The 25078-nt window shown below is 54.5% G+C and overlaps 1 protein-coding gene across 2 annotated transcripts in view; it reads left to right on the forward strand.

The window, feature by feature from the left end:
* Positions 1 to 24889, forward strand: part of PLOD1 (procollagen-lysine,2-oxoglutarate 5-dioxygenase 1) — a 29956-nt gene extending 5067 nt beyond the window's left edge. The window contains exons 2-19 of one of the 2 annotated variants that reach the window (XM_036867373.1): positions 1714 to 1805; positions 3232 to 3365; positions 3814 to 3977; positions 5124 to 5236; positions 7102 to 7165; positions 8477 to 8574; positions 9440 to 9541; positions 10114 to 10245; positions 11724 to 11845; positions 13554 to 13658; positions 14084 to 14209; positions 14519 to 14660; positions 15286 to 15399; positions 16081 to 16146; positions 16793 to 16897; positions 18119 to 18265; positions 19035 to 19160; positions 20919 to 24889. In XM_036867373.1, coding sequence (XP_036723268.1) covers positions 1714 to 1805; positions 3232 to 3365; positions 3814 to 3977; positions 5124 to 5236; positions 7102 to 7165; positions 8477 to 8574; positions 9440 to 9541; positions 10114 to 10245; positions 11724 to 11845; positions 13554 to 13658; positions 14084 to 14209; positions 14519 to 14660; positions 15286 to 15399; positions 16081 to 16146; positions 16793 to 16897; positions 18119 to 18265; positions 19035 to 19160; positions 20919 to 21074 — 2108 coding nt within the window. In that variant the 3' untranslated portion in view covers positions 21075 to 24889. The remainder of the gene's footprint in view (positions 1 to 1713; positions 1806 to 3231; positions 3366 to 3813; positions 3978 to 5123; positions 5237 to 7101; positions 7166 to 8476; positions 8575 to 9439; positions 9542 to 10113; positions 10246 to 11723; positions 11846 to 13553; positions 13659 to 14083; positions 14210 to 14518; positions 14661 to 15285; positions 15400 to 16080; positions 16147 to 16792; positions 16898 to 18118; positions 18266 to 19034; positions 19161 to 20918) is intronic. The other variant, XM_036867365.1, reaches the window with a different exon arrangement.
* The last annotated feature ends 189 nt before the right edge of the window (positions 24890 to 25078 follow it).

Raw genomic sequence — 25078 nt, forward strand, 5'->3', positions numbered from 1 at the left:
ACCCCTCTTTCCTGGACCCCAGGGTCAGATGGTGAGGCCTCCCCTCTCCACATCTGCCTAGTGAATCCACCCGCTTCTGCCCCAGGTCTCTGGACCCACCCACAGCGGATTCTTGCCAATCCTGGCTGGGCCACCTGGCACCAACCCCTTGCTCTGGGACCAGCAGCCTGCCCCTCGGCTCAGCCAGCTCTGTCAGGCTGGACTCCTTTGTTCTTTTACCCCAGGCTCCTCCTGACTTCCTGGGGAGGTCGAGGTGGGAGGGCCTTACCTGCCTGTGCTGGCCTGGCCACTTGGTGAGTCTGTTCACCCAGAAAAGTGTTAAGACCTGGACCCCAGGGAAGTAAGGCTCACCCAGTGAAACAATAATGGGCGCTGCAAAGTGGGGTCCTGCCCTCTGCCCAGAGAGAGGTCAGGAGAAATCCAAGAAGGCTTCATAGAGGTGGTGGCAGGGAAGAAGTGTCACTGGCCCTGGGACCTGGAGGAAGGTTAGAGAAAGAGCAGAGAGAGGGAGCCCTGGCAGGAGGGAGGAGCCCTGGCAGGAGGGAGGAGCCCAGCCAGGAGGAGGGCCCACTCAATGGAGGGAATGAGTGTGTCACCAGGCCAATCAACGGAGGCCTTGAATGCCAGAGCAAGGCGTTTGCCTCTCAGTAATAAGCACCAATAATAGCTTAGTGTGTGCCAGCATCCCAACAAGGATTTTACAGGCCTGATCTCGTTTAATTAGTCCAGCAGCCCTGGGAAGTAGGTACTACTACTATCCCTATTTTACAAGGGGGAAACCAGCTCAGAAGGGTCAAGGACTTGCCCAAGGTCACACAGTTGGTGAGGAGCAGAGCTAGGAGCCTAACCAGGCCAGCTACAGGGAATTTTTTTTTTTTCCTCTCCTGTGCAGCACGGCTTGTGGGATCTCAGGTCCCCGACCAGGGATTGAACCAGGGCCTCAGCAGTGAAAGCCCGAAATCCTAACCACTAGGCCACCAGGGGACTCCCAGAGCCTTCACTTCTCATAGAACACAGCCTCAAAGTATGGTCTGGGAGGGGCTTCTTCAGGGCTCCCAGAGATGGCATCTGGTAGTGTTTCCAGCAGGTTCTGTTGCAGAGGTGAAGCCACACTACAGAGCTCGGAGAGGTCCCTCGTTAAAAAGGTAGCATAGCCGATCTGGCCAAAGGCCAGGATTTCAAGTCAGTTTCCACTGCAGGCCAGCTCTTATTGGTTCTCACAGTGTTGGGAGAATCCAAGGCCAAGTGAGGCTCAGCAAGAAAGTCTGTTGGGATTGATTAGCAATGTCTGCCCTGAGTGCGGGCATGGAGAGCTGTGATTGTTGCCAGGCTAATGTCTGATATTGGCCAGAGAGGTCCTCCTGTTGTTCAGCATTCAGAGCGAATCCCTTCCTCTGCTCCTAAATCCAGAGAGACCCAGTCTCACAATGCGAGGTGCAGACACCTCTGCTCTGGGTACTTCCTGCCACATTGGTCAGTTACCAGATGAATGGAGCCCTGAAGGAGAATTGGGAGACGCAGATTATGTCCCAGGTCTGTCATTAACCAGCTGAGTGATCTTAGGTGTGTCTCTTCCTACCTGGGCCCTGGGCCCTTGTCTATAATGGGTTGACATGAAGATACATCCTGTGGGATTTGACACATCCCGCTGGGCACGGTCATCCACTCCTGCTGTCACCTCTCTTCATCCTTCATTCCCTTCTGTATCCCTAGACAACCTTTTGGTCCTCACAGTGGCCACAAAGGAGACCGAGGGGTTCCGACGCTTCAAGCGCTCAGCCCAGTTCTTCAGCTACAAGATCCAGGTAAGGGGCTCCCCAGGTGGGGCAGAGATAGCCGATGGGTGGTGGGAGAGTCCAGGAGCTGGATGTCTGCCTTTCCCAAACTGACTTGGGCCCAAAGGGAAATCTTCTGGAAAAGTAAGATGGGAAGAACATAAGCAAAGTCTAGGAGGTGCTGTAGATAGAGGGTGTGTGGAAGGTGAGACTCGAGAGGTATGTGGGAGTGCTCATGTTAGTGCATAAGACTCACCGGGGGACCTGTGGCTAGTTTAGAGAGTAGGGCCTGGGGATCAGCATTTCCACAAGGCCTCCCAGGTGATTTGGGGATGCCCTCATCTGGATATCTTACCTGTATAAACACTGCTGTCACACAATAGCTTGCTATACACAAGCTAACACCATGTCCATCAGTGGCATGGATTTCATGTCCTGTGCTTGCAGTCTGTGGGGCTGAGCCCTGCAGGGAGAGATTTCTCCATTTCACTGAGTGTGCTGAGTGCCTCCTTGTGTCAGGTACCGTGGTTGGCACTGGGGACAGAATGATGGACGAGACAGACCAGGGCCCTGCCTACACAGCTTGCAGTCTAGTGGCTTTAAGCCAGAAAGAAAGTGTATTAGTTTGTGGCTTCCCTGGTGGCGCAGTGGTTAAGAATTCGCCTGCCAATGGATGGGACAGGGGTTCGAGCCCTAGTCCAGGAAGATCCCACATGTCGCGGAGCAACTAAGCCCGTGCGCCACAACTACTGGAGCCTGTGCACCTAGAGCCCATGCTTCGCAACAAGAGAAGCCACTGCAATGAGAAGCCCGCGCACTGCAATGAAGAGTAGCCCCCGCTCGCCACAACTAGAGAAAGCCCGTGCGCAGGAACAAAGACCCAATGCAGCCAAAAATAAATAAATTAAATAAATAAATTTTTAAAAATTCATTATAAGAAAGTGTATTAGTTTACGTAAATGGGGCTTGAGGCAGAGGGTTGCTTCAGGCATAGCTGGATCTAGGAGTTCAAGCAGCATGGTAAGGGCCTTGTCTTTCCATCTTCAGGCCCTGTTTGTTTTCATTTGCAGACATGCTCTCTCTACATGGTGGCAGGATGACCACCAGCCATAGACCCACATGCCCCAGCTTCACAACCTCAGCAGAACAAGACAACCTTTCCTTACCTTTAACAGAACAGTCCCAGGGAACACTCTGATAGGCCCTACTTGGGTTACATGCTCAAACTCGTGGCTCTGGGAGAGATGGGAGACTCTGATTGGCCAGCCATGGTCACATGACCACACCAGGAGCCTGCTCAGCCACACATATGTCTTAGAATGGTTTCCCACGGGGAAGGGAGGAGGTGCTGGACACAGACAGAAGCAAAGATGTGCACTGCCCAGGTGGGGTTGGAAATTGAGCTGGCCAGATTTTTCTTTACCAAAAGCTCATGTTAAGGGGCCTTTCTCTGCAGGCGCTGGGGCTGGGGGAGGACTGGCACGGGGAGAAGGAGATGTCGGCAGGTGGAGGGCTGAAGGTTCGACTACTGAAGAAAGCCCTGGAGAAGCACGCAGACAAGGAGGACCTGGTCATTCTCTTCACAGACAGGTAGGCAGCTGAGAGGTAGAAGAATATTCTAGAATGAGGCCCTGCCAGGACATCAGGGATGAGGGGGGGTTACTCTAGCTAAGGTTGCCTGCAGTTTTAAGGGGTCTATGAACCCCAGAAAAGACCCATGTACACTCTTGGTGGAAAGATGGGTGGGGGGACCTGCCCAGGTATGGTGAGCTATGCTTTGAGTGTGAGATGGGCACAGATTATGGGGACCACGTCTCTGCCCAGGAAGGGGGTGGAAACGTGGTGGGCAGGGGCAAAGGCAACAGGGCAGATCCATTTCCCAGATGTGCCCTGGGGCTGGCGTGGGAGGAGGGGGAGAGCCTTGATCCCTGGTCTCCTCCTGCCTGTACCCTCCTGAGCCCCTGCCTCCCTCTCCCCCGCCCCTTCTCCTCCCTGTTCACCTCTGCCCTGCCCTGTCTTCTCCCGGCTCTGGCCACAGCTACGACGTGCTGTTTGCCTCGGGGCCCCGAGAGCTCCTGAAGAAGTTCCGGCAGGCCAGGAGCCAGGTGGTCTTCTCTGCCGAGGAGCTCATCTACCCAGACCGCAGGCTGGAGGCCAAGTACCCGGTGGTATCTGACGGCAAGAGGTTCCTGGGCTCTGGAGGTGAGGAGCCCGGGTGCGGAGTGTGTGGCAGGCTGGGCAGGCTCCAGAGGGGCCCATCTGCTGCCTGGGTGAGGACCCCCCCTGGCTTGACATCCCATGCGGATGGCTCACACGTCCTGAATGGAGAATGTCCTCAGTAGAACTCCTGACTTTTTAACTCTTAAATCAGCTTCTCTGCAATCTTCCTTGTCTCATTCAATAGCCCCCCATCTGCACAGGGCAAAACAAGGAGTCACCCCTGATTCCTCCCTTGCCTTCCCGCACCGTAGTCCATCAGCAGGTCACATCACTCCGAATTCAAAAGATCTCTGGAATCTGCCCTCTCATGTCCACGCCCCTTGCCGCTGCCTCATGGGGCCCCTGGCATAGGCAGTAGTCTCCTAACTGCTCTGCCAGCCTCCACCCTTGCCCCTTGCAGTCCATTCTCCACCCAGCAGCCAGATGCGAGTCTACACACATCACTCAGTGACTTCCTACTGCACGGAGAATAAAATCCGTATTTTATTCTGGATTCCTCTGTCCAGCCACGGAAGGGGGATCCGCCCCCAGGGACCACGTTCCCCCATCGGCCAGGAGAGTTAGCACAGTCCAGATGGCCTGGCCCTGGCCCAGGGGTAGAGGTGTCCCCTGGGGCAGGGCCCTCCCTGGCTGCCCACCTTCTCCTTTTTCTCTTCCCTTCTCACCAGTCTGCACTGTAGCCTGGGGGCTGTGTGGGCCTTACCCTCTAAGCCCTCCTGTACTGTGTGACCTTGGCTCAGCCTCTGCCCTTCTCTGGGTCAAGTTTCTCAGATAACTGTAGAAAAGGGGCTCCAAGCCTAGGCCCCACCAGCCCTGCTCTCCTGGGCTTCTGGTCTAATTCATTTATTCACCACCTGTGTGGTGCCCAGGACCTGAGCGGGTGCAGCTTAATGGACAGCACTGATTTTTCTCTCTGGGCTCAGTGGGAACTTGTCATCAAGTGGCATTAACTGGCAGGCTGTTTCCAACCTGTAGACATCACCTCTTCTCAATCCAGGAGGGCTTCTGAGAGGAGGCAGGGCTTATGGGTAAGGAAGTGGGAGGTGGATGAGAGGGGAGGCTGGGAAGAGGCCCCTGGCTTAGAGGCCGGAAGCTAAGTGTCTGTCTCTGTGTGTCCCCCACCCCCAGGCTTCATCGGTTATGCCCCCAACCTCAGCAAACTGGTGGCCGAGTGGGAGGGTGAAGACAGTGACAGCGACCAGCTCTTTTACACCAAGATCTTCTTGGACCCGGAGAAGAGGGTAAGAGGCAGTGGGTGGGACTGTGGGATCTTGACGCTGGATTCCCCCAGACCAGGCTGCACTGGGAGCGGCCCCTGCCCCCGAGGCCTGACCCACTGGGTTGGGCATTGACACTCCATTTATCTATTCTTCGATTCACTCGTTTATTCAGCAGGTATTTATTGAGGGCCTGTGGTGTGTGAGACACTGTCAGGTGTAGGGCAGGGATATGGCAATGAACAAGACAGCTGGGGTCTCTGCCCTCGTGGACCTTCAAGCTGGGGACACAAGGAATTTACAGCCTCGTGTCAGGTGGTGAGGATGGTCATGAAAGGAACTGACAGGCTGAGCTGCCCCTGCCCAACCCTACCTGGAGGGTTTCTAGGGGGTTGATGTGATCTTGGCTGGACCTGGGCCCTAGAAGCTAGGCCTCTCAGCCTGTCTCAAGGCAGGGATCGTTGGGGAATTCCCTGGTGGTCCAGTGGTTAGGACTCTGTGCTTTCATTGCCAAGGGTGCGGGTTCAATCCCTGGTTGGGGAACTAAGATCGCTCAAACCACGTGGCAAGGCCAAAAAAAAAAAAACACAGAGATCATTGAGGGGAATGGAGGCAGTAGAACTGGGCCAGTGTAGCCCCAAAGCCAGCCAGTGTCCTCTGGGCAGGCAGGAAATTTAGGGAGCCCTTGAGGGGGGTCAGTATTCCTGGATTCTTCCCTGCTTACCCCCGCCCAACCCCTGTTTATTCTGTGCTGCGTGACATAGGGTAACTCACTTTCCCTCTCTGGGCCTCGATTTTTGTTATCCGTGAAATAATGAAATGAAGCAATTGGACTTGTGCAGTGGAAACTATGAACTTGATCTTTAGTTAGCTCAGTCCTTCCTCCTCCTTCCCCTTTGCCTCCAGTGACAATGCTAGCAGAAGCTCGTGGTCGAAAACAAAACAGTGGAGCTGTTCTCTGTGGGATGAGGGCTGAGCCTAGAGTGTCACTTGGCCTGGCCTAGGGCTCCATGAGACACAGTCAGATCTCGAAGAGGCAGCGTTATGCAGTGAACGTGGACCTCAGGGCCAGGCTGCCAGGCTCAGATGCCAGCTTAGCCAATTACTAAGTGTGTGACCTTGAGCAAGTTATCCAACCTCTCTGTGCCTTGTTTGTTTGTTTGTTTGTTTAATTTTATTTATTTATTTACTTATTTGGCTGCGTTGGGTCTTCGCTGCTGCACACGGGCTTTCTCTAGTTGCGGTGAGCGGGGGCTACTCTTCATTGTGGTGCGCAGGCTTCTCATTGCCGTGGCTTCTCTTATTGTGGAGCACGGGCTCTAGGCACGCGGGCTCCAGTAGTTGTGGCTCTTGGGCTCTAGAGCGCAGGCTCAGTCGTTGTGGCGCACGGGCTTAGTTGCTCCGCGGCATGTGGGATCTTCCCGGAGCGGGGCTCAAACCCGTGTCCCCTGCATTGGCAGGCGGATTCTTAACCACTGTGCCACTAGGGAAGTCCGTGTGCCTTGTTTTTAAATCTATAAGGGTGTTGTGTGGATTAAGTTAATGTACATATAATACTTAGGATGTGATTGGCACATAGTAAAGTGCTAAACAAGCATTTGTTATTACTGTGGTTGTTGTAGTTGAACCAGCTGTTTCCTTAGATTCCTTCCAGTTCTGAGGGTCCCTGGTTCTCTGTGAATAGAGCCACTAGACTAGTAGATCCCAGGGGCTTGGCCACTGGCTGGCCTTCCCAGGGCTCCCAGCTGCCCTGATGTGACAGGGCACATCAGTGGGTGTGGGGAAGGAAGTGGCAGAAGTGGGAGGACAGACTCCCCACACTGGGTGATGGAGCCTTGTCCTCTGCCAGGGCCTGTCCCTGCTGCAGCCTGGTGCCCTCTTTCCTGCAGGAGGGGATCAATATCACCCTGGACCACCGTTGCCGTATCTTCCAGAATCTGGATGGAGCCTTGGGTGAGCAGCCCCGACGGGGAGGGGGATCCTGAGAGGAGTGGTAAGGAGATGAGGGTTCCAGGCAGGACCTGAGCCGAGGAGGTTCCTCTTGGGTTGTTGTGCTGGGATGTCACCCACCTCATCCCCAGGTCCCCAGAGACCACCTGGATGTCCTCTGGGGGCAGAGCTGTGTCTCTCTGGGGGTGGAGAAAGGAGGGCTAGGAGGTCATTCCAGAGAGCCTGCTGGACACCAAGGCTCAGCCTGGGAGGAGCTGGGTGATGCACTCAGCGGGTACCTGATCCCTGCCCTGCATACCTGGTCTTTAGAGGTGAGCCTGCTTCACCTCCTTCCCCTGCCCTCCCACCTCCCACGTGAAGACTTCCTGGGCTGGGGGCGGGGAGTTGATGGATGACTTCGGAAGCAGAGAGGCCACTTGGCCCTTGAAACCACAAATGCTCTTGGCCTGGTCCTGTCGGTGGCTGGTGATGACATTGCTTTGGCACTATCTTGCTGGGTGACCTCAGGCAAGACACACACACGTACCCCTCGGGCCTCAGTTTTCCCATGCTTAGAAAAGAGAATTTGGACCAGATCATTGATTGGTGATTTAATGGGGTAAATGGACCCCTTTGAGTATCTGAGGAGAGCTCCAGCTCCCCTCCCAGGGAAGTGCAGAAGCATTGCGCGCTTTGGCCTGTGGGTTCTGGGAGTTTGTGTACCTAGATTAAGAAGCTGGGTCCAGGCCACCTCTTAGGTGGATCAGGAGCTTGCACAGAGGGGCTCCCATCACATGATCACCCGCCACAAAAGGCCTCCCAGCCCGGCATCTTCTCAGGCCTCTGGGAAAAGGGCCTTTTCTAACTAACTGTCAGGCAAGGCAGCGTCCTACCCGCTGTCTTACGTGCAGACTGACCAGGTCAGAGCTTGGGTATTGGGACCCTACTGCAGGGGCTTTCTCCACCGGGACAGGATCTGTCCCTGCCCGACCCAGGCCTCCCTGCTGGTTGAACTGCACCTGGAGCTGGGATGTTTCAGGTCTTTGCTTGCTCCCATCCTCTGCTTCCGGCTCTAATAAGTAATCACAACAAACAGTAGGGGTTGCCATGGATTCCATGCTTACCACGTGCCAGGCGTGGTGCTAAGTACTCGCAGGACACGGAATCCTCCCACTCTAACCCCCATTTTACAGATGAGGAAACTGAGGCTCAGAGAGCTGAAGTGACTAGCCCAGGGCCTCACTGGGGGAGACTTGGATTCTAGCCCATCCTGTCAGCCCTGGAGCTTGGCCTGTGGGCCTGACGCTGGACAGGTCTCTGCTTTCTGCCCCCCAGATGAGGTGGTGCTCAAGTTTGAAATGGGCCAAGTGAGAGCAAGGAACCTGGCTTACGACACCCTCCCAGTCCTGATTCATGGCAATGGGCCTACCAAGGTAGGGAGGGGCCCCAGCTCCCGGGGGAGAGTGGGATGGGGGTCCAGAATCCCAATTGTGCTCCCACTGTGACACCACCGCTTCTCCTTGGGGTCAGGGCCACCCACCTGGGACCCACTCATTGCCTCTGACCTCACATCTGAGTGCAGTGTGGTGCCTTCTCTCCTTACTGTGGTGGTTGGTGGTGCCCTGTCCATCTCTGCTGGACCACAAAGGAGGCTCCTGTCCCTATCCAGACCCAGACTGGGCTGCCCTCAGTCATCTGTACTCTGCCACTCCCGGGCAGGCTTGTTTCTACATTCAACAAACATCGATTGAATGTTTGTACCAGGGCATGAGGCCTCGCCAGCCCTGAACAGGACAGACTGTTCCCTGTGCTCCCAGAGCTACAGAAGGGGCGGCGGAGCAGGCCAGACCCAACTGGCCCCTGGGGAACGGGCCCCTGGATCACAGCACATTTCTTGGAGTGTGGTCCTTGACCACCCTCGTCAGAATCATGTGGACGGAGGGGAAGGAGAGGGTGTTAAAATGCAGATTTCCTGATGCCACCCAAGAGCTGCTCATTTGGAATGTCTGCAGGGGTGGGGCTCAGGAATCTGCATTTTACAAGCTCCCAGGAGATCCAAAGATGAAGAAGCACCAGAGTGCTGAGTCCTCCCTCCGCCCTCCCTCAGAGCAGCTTTGGTGATCTCCAGGGGGACGGACATGCTCTCCAAGTCCCACCCCAAATAAAGCCACATTCCTGTCCCCTTAGGGGAGGCTGGGGTGCAGGCCCACAAGGGGCCCAGGGAGATGTGACTTGTTGGTTGGGGGGGGCGGGGGGGCGCTGAGCCTGTTTCCTCTCAGACCCCCCGTCTCCCCACAGCTGCAGCTGAACTACCTGGGCAACTACATCCCACGCTTCTGGACCTTTGAGACGGGATGTGCTGTGTGTGATGAGGGCCTGCGCAGCCTCGAGGGCATCGGGGTGAGGCTGCTGGACCCCGGGGTTCCGTCCCTTGGGGAGGGGAGGATGGTGGATTCTGGAGACTCTGTTGTCTTTGGTGGGAGGTAGAGGGGTCACCTCCCTGTCTGGGGTTCCATCCTCCTCCTCCTCACCCACACACCTCCTCCTGGAAACCTTCTCAGACTACATGCTCCAGCTTCCCCCAGATGCCTGCGTTCCGGTTTCTTCTGCCTGGTCCTTCAGGTGCTCCTGCAGCCTTCTCCCCATCCCACGAAACTTACTCCTCATTTAAGGCCCACTTCAGACCCCATCCAGCCAAGCTCTCCCGACGGCGTGCCATCAACCCGTCCTCGCTCCAAGTCTGGCTCACGCTGCTCTCGTCCCCGGCAGGGACAGCCTCCTGCTGCTTCCCTGCCGGTCCCGGCCTCTGCCATCTGCACATCCTGCTAGGAGCGCCCCGGCCCAGGCCCCTTTCCTGCTAAGTCCGCAAGCGTCTGCCTGTGGCTCCAGATCCCTCAGGCCATCCTCGGGGCTCAGCGATGGCGCAGTGGCTGAACATCGCCGGATTCTTGTGCCACCCTCTCCCCATGCAGGATGAAGCTCTGCCCACGGTCCTGGTTGGCGTATTCATCGAACAGCCCACGCCGTTCCTGTCCCTGTTCTTCCAGCGGCTCCTGCGCCTCCACTACCCCCGGAAACGGCTGCGGCTTTTCATTCACAGCCATGTGAGTAGCAGGCACTTGGTGGGGTCGCCGTGTGGCTTGGGTCAAGGGCTCAGCCTCACGAGACGCCCTGAGACCTCTGAGGAAGTGACTGAACCAGGGTTGTCTGGGCCAAACGGAAGTGGGCAGTGGGCTGTATCCCCAGTCGCTGGGTTGACTCTGGAGTCAGACTGGCTGGGTTTGAACCCCAACATCACTGCTTATATTAGCTGTGTGACCTTGGGCATGTTATTCAACCTCTCTGGGCTTCAGTTTTCTCATCTCTTAGGTCTATTAGATAGGGATAATGTTAGTGCAGGCCAGGAGAATTGCTGCAAGGGTTAAACAAGTTGCATAGTAGGTGCTCTCAGCTGATGTCATTGTCATTGTTTCCCTTCCTGCTCCAGGCTGTCTTTCCTGATTTGATCTGGTGATAGTCAAATTGGTTTTCATTCTTTGGGTACCTTCTGAGGAATCGGGGAGGGCCTGGAGGCCTGCTACTTTGTGGCTAGCAGGACTAGCTCCCTCCCTTGCCTGCCTCTCCTTCCCAGCCAGTTAAAGTCCCACCTCTCAGCTTTTGCTGAGAGAAGCCAAATACGCTCTCCAAATTCTACCTGCTGTTAAGGCTCCTTGTCTTCCCTAGAGTCTTCTCAGCTGCCCCGTCTAGGGTCACCCCTTTCCGAGACCTCTCGGCCCTGACTGTCTGCACCCCACCCCCAGGGACCTGTGGTCCCCCACTCAGCTCAGCTCTGCGTGGGTCACAGACATTCATTCAACTGTGCCACCTGGAAACAGGAGGAGGGTGTAGGCCCTGCCCTTGGGAGGCTCCCAGCTTCCCTGGAGACATCAAACCTCACACACATGAACTGTGACTTTGTATAGAAAAAGAGAACTGTTCCAGGCAGTCTTTGAGGACCTACTTTGTGCTCTGACTTGTTGACTCCTTGCAGTGACCCCGTGAGGGAGGCATGATCGCCTTCCCATTTTACAAAGGAGGAAACAAGCTGAGACAGGTGAAGTGACTTGTCCAAGTTCATGCAGCTAATCAGAGCAGAGCTGGACTTCTCTCTGAACCCTGGGTTTGTTTTTAAACACCCTGCTCTTTCCACTTCCCGGTGCAGGGGCTCCAGGTATAAACTGTTTTTCAAAGTGCACTTTGAAGATCGCCTGGAGCGTTTTAGAGCAAAGCAGACCCCAGGGCCACACCCTGGACCAGCAGAATCAACGACTATGGCTGTGCGGCTTGTGGGGTGAGGGGCACTGTCCTGGTGACAGAGGCTCTTAAGAGGCCTGTGGGCCTGGCCTGGTCAGAGGAGGATGGTCAAAGGATGGGCCAGGAAGGGCACTCCGGGCAGAAGGTCTGGCGCGGGCAGAGTTCTGGGGCTAGGAAAGCAGATGGCCAGGGATGTTCCAGGCATGACGGAGAGCAGCCTGCAGTAGCAGAAGGTGCTGTGGTCCCTGGGGTGAAGCCTCATTCTCACCCTCCATCCCCTCACCCCCAGGAGAAGCAACATAAGACTCAGGTGGAGCAGTTCCTGGCAGAGCATGGCAGCGAGTACCAGTCTGTGAAACTGCTGGGCCCCGAGGTGCGGGTGGCGAACGCGGACGCCAGGAACATGGGCGTGTGAGTTGGGGGTCGCGGCAGAGGGGCTGCAGTATCAGGAGCACCAGGCGGGGAGACAGGGTCAGAAGGCTGTGTGGTCTCCAGCAAGTCCTGCCCCTCTCTGGGCCTCAGTGTTCCCATCTCTCAAATGGGGAAGTAGTTGAGCCAACCTCGGTGCTCCTGGGAGGGGCTGAGCACTGTCATTTGGATTCAGGAAGCAAATGAGAGAAAGGGGAAGGACTGGAGGGCCAGAGTAGATAAATGCTGACAATTAGAGAAACAATCTCTGATTTTTTTTTCCTTTATCATTAAAACAAACAAGTAATTTGTGTTGACTATAAAAGAATTAGAAAATCCAGATCCGAGACTGGCAAATTTTTTATAAAGGAGTAGCTAGTAAATCTGTGTAAATTGGCTTTGTGGGCTCTGCCGTGACCACTCAGCCCGGCTATTGGAGCACGATTGAGCGTGGCAGTGCTCCAATAACATTTTATTTATCAACACTGAAATTAGAATTTCATAGGATTTTCACGTGACTTCTTTTGATTTTTGTTTTCCCCAACCATTTAAAAATGTAAAATTGTTCTTACAGACTTGTGGGATGGGATGGGGAAGAATGGATTGGGAGTTTGGGATTAGCAGATGCAAGCTATTATCTATAAGATGGATAAACAACAAGGTCCTACTGTATAGCACAGGGAACTATATTCAATATCCTGTGATAAACCATAATGGAAAAGAATATGAAAAAGAATGTGTGTGTGTATATATATATATATGTATAACTGAATCACTTTGCTGTATAGCAGAAATTAACACAACATTGTAAATCAACTATACTTCAATAAAATAAATTTTTAAAAAGCAACAAACCGTTCTTAGCTCATGAGCAAACCAGGCAGTGGTCTAGATTTGGACTGTGGCCCGTAGTTTGCTGAGCCCGGCACCAGATAAACAAAAAGAACATAGTTTTTTTTTTTTTAATTTAACTATTGTTGACTTACAATATTGTGTTAATTTCAGGTGTACAGCTTCAGATTCTTTTCCATTATAGGTTATTATAAGATAGAGAATATCGTTCTCTGTGCTGGACAGTAAATCCTTGTTGTTTATTTTATATGTAGTGGTTTGTATCTGTTAATCCCATACTCCTAATCTATCTCTCCCCCTCCCTTTCCCCTTTGGTAACCATAAGTTTGTTTTCTATGTCTGTGAGTCTATTTCTGTTTTGTAAATAAGTTGGTTTGTATTATTTTTTTAGAATCCACGCATAAGTGATATCTTATCACATTTGTCTTTCTCTGTCTGACTTACTTTACTTAGTATGAGATTTTTAAGATTTTTGGGTACAAGTTGCCAAACTATCCTCCAGGAAGGCAGAACCGGTTTACCCATAGCCCCGGGCAGTGTAGGCACCTGTCTGTGGGCCTGCTCTCGCCAGTAGCAAGGTTTTCAGGGCACTAGACACCACTTGCCAGGCTCCGGGCCTTGTCTTGACAGCTCCGTAGCCCAGGGGTTGGGCCTCGGAGTTGGGAGGGACCTGGAGGTGGCTGGTCCCAGCCTGCAGCAGGGCCGGCCTGAGCTCCCTAAAGACCCTTGGCTGGTACCTGGTGATCGCAGATATGGGCAATGGTTGGGGACTGCAGCCTCGGGGTAGCTCTGGGATCCTGGGTGGGGAGGCTGGCGCCAGAACCCTGTCCCCGCTGACCCTGTGTCCCCCTCCCTGCAGGGACTTGTGCCGGCAGGACCGTGGCTGCACCTACTACTTCAGCGTGGATGCCGATGTGGCCCTGACCGAGCCCAAAACCCTGCAGCTGCTAATCGAGCAGAACAAGTGAGGCTTGCGTGGGCTGTGCCTGCTGGAAAAGCAGGCCCTCGGAGCCAGGGCTCACGATGCCCCTGGGCCTGGGCCTGGGGTGGGAGCCCCTCCCCTGCCTTTCTCCTCCTCCCCCGCCTTGGCCTCACCTATGACCGCGGGCTTTTCCCAGCCTGGCTACCTTGGTCTAGGATGTTCCCCACCTCCCGGCTACAAGACCCCAGCTTCACCCCCCAACTCCCATCCCCGCAACCCCCCACCCCAGCCTTTCCTGGCTGCCCTGTGGGAGGGAGCTGGCACCAGATGGGCCAGACCCGGCTCCAGGCCCTACCCTAAGGAGGTGCTTGCAGGGTGAAGGCACTCTCCCTCCCCTTCCCCATACCTGGGTCTGCCCCAACCTCCCCGTGGCAGAGGGACTCCCTCTGAGGTGCTTCCTTCCCCAGGAATGTCATCGCCCCGTTGATGACCCGCCACGGGAGGCTGTGGTCGAACTTCTGGGGGACACTGAGTGCAGACGGCTACTACGCCCGCTCCGAGGACTACGTGGACATTGTGCAGGGGCGGCGTGTGTGAGTACCTGCAGGGTGGGGGGCACCCTCATCTGTCTCCCTCTTAGCCTCACAGCACTGCCCTCCCCAGTATTCCTGTCCTGTTGCTCTCAAATTCCTGTTTAACTGAAGAAAGGAAGACTGCAGTCAGACACACAGAAGGACTTCCTGATAGTTATCCTGGGCCCATGTGCCCAGGGTAGGGGAATCAAATCACCACCATCGTGCCCTCCCAGCCTGTGACTTCCCCTTTCCTCCTCCCCCTGACCCCCAGACTATGACCCCTCGCCATCGCCTGTGGCCCCCTCCATCTTCCTTTCTTTCCCTTAGCGGCGTCTGGAACGTGCCCTACATCTCAAACATCTACCTGATCAAGGGCAGTGCCCTGCGGGCTGAGCTGCAGGAGATGGACCTATTCCACCACAGCAAGCTGGACCCGGACATGGCCTTCTGTGCCAACATCCGGCAGCAGGTTAGCCCGGGCTGGGCAGTCAGAAGAGGCCCTGTTGACGGGGAAGATGGACCACCTTGTCACCATAGGCCCTGCAGCTTCTGAGATCCCAGCAGGGCTGCTTCAAGGCTTCCAGGCCCTGGTGGGGGCACTTGGGGCCCCGGGCACGAGGGCTGGTCCTCGGGATCTGCAGGATCATTTTTTTCACACCACCTGTTTTCACACCACCTCTTTTATTTACGTTTTCGACAGAGCCTAAAGAAAACTTTCTACCTAAAACTTTCCACCTTTACTCCAAGTAATGTGCCTGAGATGCCCTTACCCTATCCCCGTGCCCCACGCAATATTATTTTGTGGTTATTTTAAAAACTGTGATGGCAGGGTAATTGTTCCCCTGTGCCCACAACTAATTCCAGGATCAGAACACCATCCTTTTCTTTTGCACATTCATTCTTTCATTCCTGTTCAGTCCTCCAGGAAGTCTTCCTTGATTGCATCCCCAGTGTCAGGCCTCATCCAGGCACTGGGGAGATGGGGTGAACTCGAATTTGGTGGGCAGAGGAGGCTGCAGTCATGCCCCCCACCCTGCCCCTGGGGACGTGCAGGGGAGGGGGAGGGTGTCTTCCATCCGGCCCGTTCTCCCCAGGATGTGTTCCTGTTCCTGACCAACCGGCACGCCTTCGGCCACCTGCTGTCCCTGGACAGCTACCAAACCACCCACCTCCATAACGACCTCTGGGAGGTGTTCAGCAACCCCGAGGTGAGGCCCTTCGTGGGTGGGCAGGGGTGGGAGCGGAGGGGACCCAAGTGATCCTGTGGCCTGAGGAGCCTCCCTCTCACAGCACGACCTTGGCTGGGACCCCAAGCCACCCCCACCCCTGCCGCCTCCCTCTGCCCCAGGGGGCTTGTTGGGCAGTATTTCAGTGGGGAGAGGAGAATATCTCCAGAGGCAGCGCCATCTGGTGGAGGAGGGACCAGGAGTCAGAAGCCGAGGTTTGTGGTCCATCAGCTGTGACTCAGTTGAGCCTCTCCACCTTTGGGGCCTCAGTTATCTTAGCTCTAAAATGGGCGTACTATCCCAGCCTGCCTCACCTCTGAGGGTGTTGTGATGATCAGAGGAGGAGAAAGTTGTGACAGCATCCCTAGACGTTGCAAGCTTGTGGCTGATGTGGGCACATGTACATACCTGCAGGCAGACCTGTACACACATGCACACACGTGTACACGCACATGCAGACACCCCCTCCTGCAGGCACACTTGTGCGCCCATCAGCTCACATGACCCAGTGGCATAGGCACATACCGGCTTCCCCCCCACCGCGCCCCGCAGGGGGCTTGCGGGGCAGAACTCCATCTTGGAGCAGCTCATGCAGTGGAACAAGGGGTGAGCCCCAGCTGGCCCAGGCAGGCCTGAGAACCCCACCTCTCCCACTCCCCACAGGACTGGAAGGAGAAGTACATCCACGAGAACTACACCAAGGCCCTGGCGGGGAAGATGGTGGAGATGGTAAGGACTGGAGGCCCTTTGGGAACAAAGCTGCTGGATTCATATCGGCACCTGCTGCGGGGGGGGACAAACAGCAGAGGAACAAAGCCAGCCGACCTGGGCGGGGAGAAGGCACCTTTCTATGCTGTGGCGCTGCTTGGGGTGAGGGAGTGGACAGTGGGATGGGCCCCCTCCTCTTGCTGGCACTTTCCAACTGGAGTCTGCAGGGGCCTGGGGGTGCCTGACGCTTCTTCCCTGGCCTGAACAAGAAAGGAGAAAATATCCCCAAATGTGGTCTCAACTGTGGACCACGGGCCTAGGGTGAGAAACAAATGCTTCTCTGCTTCTCCCGGAGCCTACGGGCCTCTGCTCCCTGGGGGCACTGGGGATACGCATGTCCCTTTCCTGGACCTGGCCCTGGCTGCTCTTGGCTGAGAAGGGCCAGCTCTGAGCTCTGCTTCCTTCTCCCTTCAGCAGCTCCCTGAGCCCTTGCTCCCTGGGGACACTCATGGGGACATGGAGGGCTCACAGATTGGAGTGTGTGGGACCGGGCATAGATCACATGAGGGGCCTTGCCTGCGGTGGGTTCTGCAGAGGGCCACGGGGGCAGGGGGAGAATGCGGTGAGGCCACTCTGGACCCTGTGACCGAGTCCCCGCCCTCCTCAGCCTTGCCCAGACGTCTACTGGTTCCCCATCTTCACGGAGACGGCCTGTGATGAGCTGGTGGAGGAGATGGAGCACTACGGCCGGTGGTCTCTGGGAGATAACAGGGTAACAAGATAACAAGGGGTCCCAGATGCCTGGACTGCCACTGGGGGAGGCTGCCCCTCCCCCATGCCTGCCCGCTGGGCTCTTTTCCTGGCAAGCCAGCCAACCTCTCTGGGACTCTTGGAGATGGGGGCACTGGCAGGGGTGCCTGCGGGCACTTAGGAGTAGAGGGATTGAGAAATGGGATGGGGCGTTGGTCCTCAAGCTGCCATGGCCGCTGGGTGACTTTGAGCTGCCTTAAGCTTAAATTGCAAGTTTTCCAGTTCCTGGTTTCTGATTAGAATGATTTAGCTTCCTTCCCCAGATCAGGCGTGGATGGAGATGGGGGAGGAATGAGCAAGTGTGGGACGCAGAAGAATTAGGAAGCGACAGCAGTGCCAAGTTCACCAGACAGCAGAAGCAAGGGGCGTGGTGGATGTGACAGGCTGTGCATTCCCTGAAGGAGGAATTCATACGTCTTGGAAAGTTCAGGAACCATATTTAAAAGCACATGAGCCCCTGGGCCTACGTGCCTCAGAGACCAGCTAACCTTTGGGCTGGCAGCTTGACTAAGCAGTGGTTCTGGTTACTGCCTAATCTACGTGCTTGGTGGCAGAGCTCATCTGCAGAACCCGGTAACTCGCGTAGCCCATGTGTGGGGTCTGGTGAACCCTCGTGCTGCACTGACCGGGCCAGCCCTGAGATGCTAGTGTCCCAGCTAACCTTCTGCATTGGTTTCCTGTGCTGTGTAACAAATCACCACAAAGTTTATCAGCTTAAAACAACACCCATTATCTCCCAATTTCTGTGGGTCGGGAGTCCGGCTCAGGGCCTCACAAGGCTGCAGTCATGGTATCAGCCGGGATTGGGGTCTCATCTGAGGCTTGGGGTCCTTTAACAAGCTCATGTGGCAGAACTCATTTCTTTGCAGCTGTAGAATTTCAGGCAGCTTGCTCCTTCCAGGCCAGCAGGACACAGAGTCTCCCTCTTCAAGATCCTCCTTGAAGGGCCCACCCAGGATGAGTTCCTTTTTTGATTAACCCAAAGTCAATAGACTGGTTACATTAATTACATCTGCTAAACCCCATCACTTTTGTCCTGTAACCTAACCTTATCCCGTCAGGTTCACAGGTCAAAGGGAGGGGATTAGACAGAGCCTGTACACCAGGGGGCTGGAATTCCAGCGGGGTGGCGGGGGGCCCATCTTAGAGTTCAGCTTACCACACTCTCCTTGGTCACTTCCAGGACAACCGCATCCAGGGTGGCTATGAAAACGTGCCGACCATAGACATCCACATGAACCAGATCAACTTTGAGCGGGAGTGGCACAAGTTCCTGGTGGAGTACATCGCCCCCATGACGGAGAAACTCTACCCGGGCTACTACACCAGGGTGGGCATGCCTGGGGTGCAGCCAGGATGAGGGCTTGGGGTGGAGTGGCTGGGGCTTGTGGGGGGGAGGGTGTTCCTGGCTTGGGGGAGAAGTGACAGAATATTTGGTCTCCGGGAGTGAAGTCTTCTCCCATCAGGTGTGAGGCGGGGCCCTGGGAGGCGTCTAGGGTAATGGAAGGCCACTGGGCCTCTAGCCTCTGACTCACCCCTTTGCATCTTTCTCTGTGTACTTAAATCCTGCCTCAGTGACTCCTATGCTAGCCCACCAAACAAGCCCCCAGTTAGCTGGCCAGCATGCCCATTCCTTTAGCTCCTGCCTCGTGTGTCTTTTGACTGTCTCTTTGGCTTTTGCACTCCTTCTCTCAGTCACCTCCTCTTTAAATGGTTTTCTCCAAATACCTGCTTTGAGTGTGCCTGGGCCTTACCCTCAAGGAATCACCAGCCAGAACTGGTCGTGAGGATTAAGTTCATTTCCTCCCTTCTTTTTCTCCCCTCCTCTCCTCTCCATCCTCTCTTTCTCCCTCTCTTCCCTCCTTTCCTCCATGTCCTCCCCTTCTTTCCCTTTCCTTCTTTTCCTTCCCTTCCTCCCCACATTTTAACTGAGAACCTTTTCTGTGCCACGCACTGGAGAACACAGCATAAACAGACCTGCCCTCCCGGCCAACGTTCCAGCGACTGGATGAGGGGTCCCTTCTGTGCACCCCTGCCTTTCCCGGCCTTCGGGGGCCTCTCTCTAACTCCAGTTCTCTTGTCCCGCTTCCTCGACGCAGGCCCAGTTCGACCTGGCCTTTGTTGTCCGCTATAAGCCTGACGAGCAACCCTCGCTGATGCCACACCATGACGCCTCCACCTTCACCATTAACATTGCCCTGAACCGGGTTGGGGTGGATTACGAGGTGAGCGGCGGCCACCTCGGGCCGGGGGCAGGCCGGGGGGGAGGGCTGGCTGGGGAGCACTCACATGGTGGTCGGGCAGAGGGGCCCAGGGTATGCCGGTGCCAGAGAACCCGAGAGAAAGGGTTCCAGGTCCATGGGGACGGCTTCTTGGAAGGGGTGGGTTCAGAGCACAATTTGGTGGGAGGGAGAAGGCTTTAGACATAATAGAGCAGCGGCACAGGAGGACCGGGACCAGACCGCTTGGACCTGGGTCCTGCCTCTCCCCTCACCAGCTCTCTGTAACATATAACCAGGCATGTTTCTTAGCATCTCAGTTTCCTCACGTCTTAGATGGGAAAACCTAGAGGGGGCCCCCGTAGAATCGTGAGAATTAAATGAGTTCATCCAGGTAATTGCTTACATGGACCCATAATGAGTACTCAAGGAATGATAGCTATTAGTAGTCAAAAGCTTAGGGTTTTCATCACTCTTTTTTTTTTTTTTTTTAATTTTATTTGTTTATTTCTGGCTGTGTTGGGTCTTCGTTTCTGTGCGAGGGCTTTCTCCAGTTGCGGCAAGCGGGGGCCACTCTTCATCGCGGTGCGCGGGCCTCTCACTATCGCGGCCTCTCTTGTTGCGGAGCACAGGCTCCAGACGCGCAGGCTCAGTAATTGTGGCTCACAGGCCCAGCTGCTCCGTGGCATGTGGGATCTTCCCAGACCAGGGCTCGAACCCGTGTCCCCTGCATTGGCAGGCAGATTCTCAACCACTGCGCCACCAGGGAAGCCCCCATCACTCTTGAAAGTAAGACGCAGCTTTGGGAATGACAGGACAGAGTTAGTGCAGGTGCGGGGCACAAGCTAGAGGCCAGAGGGGAGGGCTGGGGAAACCAGGAAGACATGAGGGTTTGGAAGGAGCAGTTGAGGGCCTCAGGGCCCCAGGGAAGGCCTCTGGCTGTGATCAGCCAGGGAGCCAGCCATTCATTCATTCATTTACTCCTTAAGCTACTATTTTCTAAGAGCTTTTTGGGACTCAGTCCTGAGCAGGCACTGTGAAGGACACCCATAAAAACACCTATCATTTTTTTTGAGAGTTTACAATGTATCAAGGTTCTCATAGAGGGTGATGTTGCCCCTCTCCCTGGGGGGGGGACATTGGTAATATCTGAAGTTGTCACAACTATGGGGGTGCTACTGGCATCTAGTGGGTAGAGGCCAGGAATGCCCAGGACACCCCCCGTAAGAAAGAATTATCTGGTCCATGGTGGTGATAGCTGTACAGCAGTGTGAATGTACTTAATACCACTGTACACTTAAAAATGATTACGATGGGAAAGTTTACGTTATATGTATTTATCCCAATTAAAAAAAAAAAGTGGGGGGGAATTATCTGGCCCCAAATGTCTGTAGTGCTGAGGTTGAGAAACTGAGCCCTAAGCTCTTACTTGTATCATCTCATTTAATTCTTACCACCCTGTACAGTTTAATGCCCATTTTCCAGAAGGGGAAACTGAGGTTCAGGTTGGTCACAGAGTTAGTTGGCACTGCCCAGTGCTGCCTACCTGCAAGGCCAATGCTCTTGGTCCCTTGGTCTTTGCTGAGTGTCTTCCTTAGGCAGCTCATGGCCGTCGCTCTGCAAGGCATCCCCAGGCAGGCTGTGCTGAGAGCCCCTTGGCTGTGATGGCTCAGATGGGAGAACGGGGGTAGTAGGGGAAGGGCCCAGCGTCCCATTGGGGAACTGGTGCTTCCTGTTGGGGAACTGACACCTCCTGTCTCCCAGGGCGGGGGCTGTCGGTTCCTGCGCTACAACTGCTCCGTCCGAGCCCCACGGAAGGGCTGGACTCTCATGCACCCCGGGCGACTCACGCACTACCACGAGGGGCTCCCCACCACCAAAGGCACCCGCTACATCGCAGTCTCCTTCGTCGATCCCTAATTGGCCCGGCCCGGCCACCACAGACCTTTTCCTCTTTGTCAACAACCACTGCCCAGCAGCCTCTGGGACCTCGGGGTCCCAGGGAACCAGATCCAGCCTCCAGGCTCTTGACCTCTCATTGCTCTTGGAGCCGCCATCAGAGAGACTGGGCCACAGGCTAGAGGCAGAGCACACCTCCTTGGCTGGGACTTTCCTGGTGCTCCGGACACAGCCCCGGGGGAAACTGTTCACTTTCACTGCTTTGTAGCAACTCGTCCTTTCCCATTCCTCTTCCTGAAAAACCTCTTCCGGCAACACTTGAGCAGAAGAGGGGCTGACCCAGCTGCCCAGAGAGACTCTCGGGGTGAGAAGCCACGCCCCAGAGCTTCTCCCCAGCAGAGCTGCAGCCCCGGGGAATTCTGCTCCAAGCTTCAGGGTTGACACCGAGACCTGGATCGGACTCAAGTCCCCACCCTGACCGTGGGACTGCTGAAGCCCCACCCTCCCTGGCTCCTATCATGAGAGCAAAACTCTGTCCCTTGGAGACGGTGACTCAGAAAACCTCCTGGGAGACAGGAAATGCACGGATGCCACAGCTCCATCCTCTACTTGACCCTTGCTGGGGGCGCAGAGCAGGGAGTGCTGTGTCCACACACTGCACTGTGTCACCCTGTCTTGAATGCCTCCAGAGAGAGGGACAGACAGTCAGAAACAGGAGAGTTTCTACTAAAGGTCATTCAAACCACTGAGTGGGAGATGCTGGGGTGGGCAGGTGTATACATTGTCAGGGCGGGTGTCTGCAGGGAGAAGCTTTAACAGCTCACGATTGGCAAGGAAGGCCGGCCGTGGGTGACTTGGCAGACTGGGTCAGGCAGATTGGGTGACTTGTGTTTCCCACACCCAGTCACATGTGATCTCCATGTCATTTGTATATTCCATAAACCCTCCGTATAAGCCAGGCACTGCTACCTGGGGCATACTGTGTCATCTCTTAAGATCTGAATCTGGTGTCACCCTCCTCTGAAGCCTTCGCTGACCACCCTTCTTGCAAACATGAATGTCAGGGAACAGTGAACTTCTGCCCCACCATACCCTGGGCAGATCTGTAGCACCAATAACACTTCAGGGCATTTATTAATAATAAGCAGTAACCTCTATCCGTCCCTGCTCTGGGCTGGGCATCGTGCATGTCAGGCCGGCTCAGCACGCAGTCCTCTGGGGTAGGGGCTAGCATCACCTTTTTATAGATGAGGAAATGTAGGCTTGGAGAGGCCAAGTGATTGGCCTAAAGTCACACAAGTGGTAAGGACAGGGATTTGAATATGATTTCAGCAGAAATCTGGTCCCTGCCTGCCCCCCCCCACCCCCGCACCACCAGGCATCCTGTAATCAGTGGTGAGGACAAAAAACCAAATGCAGTTCACTGTGGACCCGGTGTGATAAATGCCACAGTGGTTGTAAGAACTGCTGTGGGGAGCAGGAGGGACCAGCAGCATGTGTAACAATGCTTCTCACCTGAGGTGATTTTGCCCCCAAGGGCATTTGGCAATGTCTGAAGGGATTTGGGGTTGTCACACCCTGGGAAGGGGGGTGGAATGCTGCTGGCACTAGTGAGTAGAGGCCGGGGACGCTCCTAAACATCCTGCAAGGCATCCCTGCCCCCCAACAAAGAATTACCCAGCCCCAAATATCAGTAGTGCTGAGGCTGAGAAGCCTGCTAGCAGATGCCATTTAAGCTGGGCCTTGGAGGGGCAGGAGGTATCCAATAGGCAGAGACACTCTTTAGGTCAAGGGCTAGAGCTGGGAAGGCACAGGTGGGGTCTGAGAAGCAGGTTGGCTCGTGTGGGTGGGGTGGAGGGGGTCAGATTGCAAAACCCATTTTCCCCGGCTAAGGAGACTTGGACTTTATTTAATTGGAGTCATTCAGGGGTTTTGCATATATATACTAAAGATAAGTTTTTAAAAAAATTTTTTTTAAATTGAAGAATAATTGATTTACAATGTTTCAGGTATACAGCAAAGTGATTCAGTTATGTGTATATTCTTTTCCATTATAGGTTACTACAAGATATTGAATATAGTTCCCTGTGCTATACATTAGGTCTTTGTTGCTTATCTATTTTATTTACAGTAGTTGTGTATGTGTCAATCCCAAATCCCTAATTTATCCCTTCCCTCTAAAGATAAGTTTCTGTGTTTAAAAAACCCATGGTGAATTCAAACAGTGCAAATCTTAATCTCTTTCCCATCTCTCACCCCCGGCTTCCCAGTTCTCCTCAGAAGTGACCATGCCTTATCTGTTTCTTGGGTGTCCTTTCTGAGAGGGTCTGTGCTATACGTGTGTGTGTGTGTGTGTGTGTGTGTGTGTGTCTTAGGGTTGTTTTTCATTGTTAACCTTTTTCTGATTACAAATGCAATTCATGTCCACCATGGAAAAGTTCATCAAAATAGAAATAGGTAATGTGGAAAAGATGTCCTGCAAATGCACCCCACCCCTGCCCTGCAGCCCCACAATCACACCACCAGCCAAGCTAGGGGAGCCTTGTCACTGGAGGCCTCACAGCTTGAGGCAATGCTTCAGAGAGAAAGCAGGGTGCTGGGTGGACGGTCATACTAGAGGCTGGGGATGGATTCCAAGGCTCCTGCAGCAGCCCAGGCAAGTGACCAGCGCCTAGGCCAGAGCTCGCAGGAGGGAATGGACAGGACAGATGTTTAAGGGGGAGATCCTCCAGGCCTCCTCCTGACTTGGGCAAGATTCTGCCAAGGAAGGGAAATGGAATTCACTTCGTGCCCTTGGAGTATTGACAGTCCCCTTAGGGAGGCCAGGGAGCTTGGGGGAGGAAAACAGCTGCTCTACAAGGCGGCAAGTACAGGCCCCCATGTGTGCCACATCCAGAGGCCTGGCCACACCCTGAGGCAGGGTCTGAGTGTGGCCTCACAAAGTCTGGGGTCTGACTCTTAGGATGGGAGGCTTCTAGCTCACTTAGCACAGAAAGAGCGGGACAGCTACCTCTGACCAACCTCACTGGGAACTGATAAGCTGGTTGGTCCAGAGGCTAACGATTTGCCTCTTGAGGTGTCCATAGGCAAGATTCTACCATGGTTATAAAGCAGTGCAGTCCAGTAGGAATAAAGTTGGCCTTCCTTATCCAAATATGTATTTGCATGTGGTGGGGCTGTTCTACACCATTTTATGTAAGGGACCTGAGCACTGGAGGATTTTGGTGTCCCGGGAGGGTCCTGGAACCAATCCCCTGTGGATACCGAGGTACAACTGTATAATGTGAACCACAAATCCGAGTGTAGAGGAAAAACTCTATTGTTTTTCCTTATACTCCACACAATACTCCACTTAATGACACTTCTGGTCACCAAATGTGTCTGGGTTTTTCCCACACCAAGCAGTCCTCCAATTCTGAGTGAAAACAGAAAGGCTGTCTTGGGGATAGCATCAGATCCCATAGGTTAAGGGCTCAGTCCCAGAAGACCGTCCCCACTTCAAATGCCAATTGCAAGTCCAGGTTGTCACCTGTGCTTCTGATGAATCGTTTATAAATTGGAGGGTCCCATGAGCCCCTCCTGAAGTTTGATTAATTTACTAGAGGGGCTCACAGAACTCAGGAAACAGTTACTTACTAGATTACCAGTTTATTATAAAGGGATACCACTTAGGAACAGCTAGATGGAAGAGATGCATAGGACAAGGCATGTGGGAAGGAGTGAGGAGTTTCCATGCTTTTTCTTTTCTTTTTTTATAAACTTATTTATTTATTTATTTTTGGCTGCATTGGGTCTTTGTTGCTGTGCACCGCTTTCTCTAGTTGCGGTGAGCAGGGGCTACTCTTCGTTGCGGTGCTCAGGCTTCTCACTGCAGTGGCTTCTCTTGTTGCGGAGCACGGGCTCTAGGCGCACAGGCTTCAGTAGTTGTGGCACATGGGCTCAGTAGTTGTGGCTCGTGGGCTCTAGAGCACAGGCTCAGTAGTTGTGGCGCACAGGCTTAGCTGCTCCGCGGCATGTGGGATCTT

Source organism: Balaenoptera musculus, chromosome 1, assembly GCF_009873245.2.
Source record: "Balaenoptera musculus isolate JJ_BM4_2016_0621 chromosome 1, mBalMus1.pri.v3, whole genome shotgun sequence".
Taxonomy (NCBI): domain Eukaryota; kingdom Metazoa; phylum Chordata; class Mammalia; order Artiodactyla; family Balaenopteridae; genus Balaenoptera; species Balaenoptera musculus.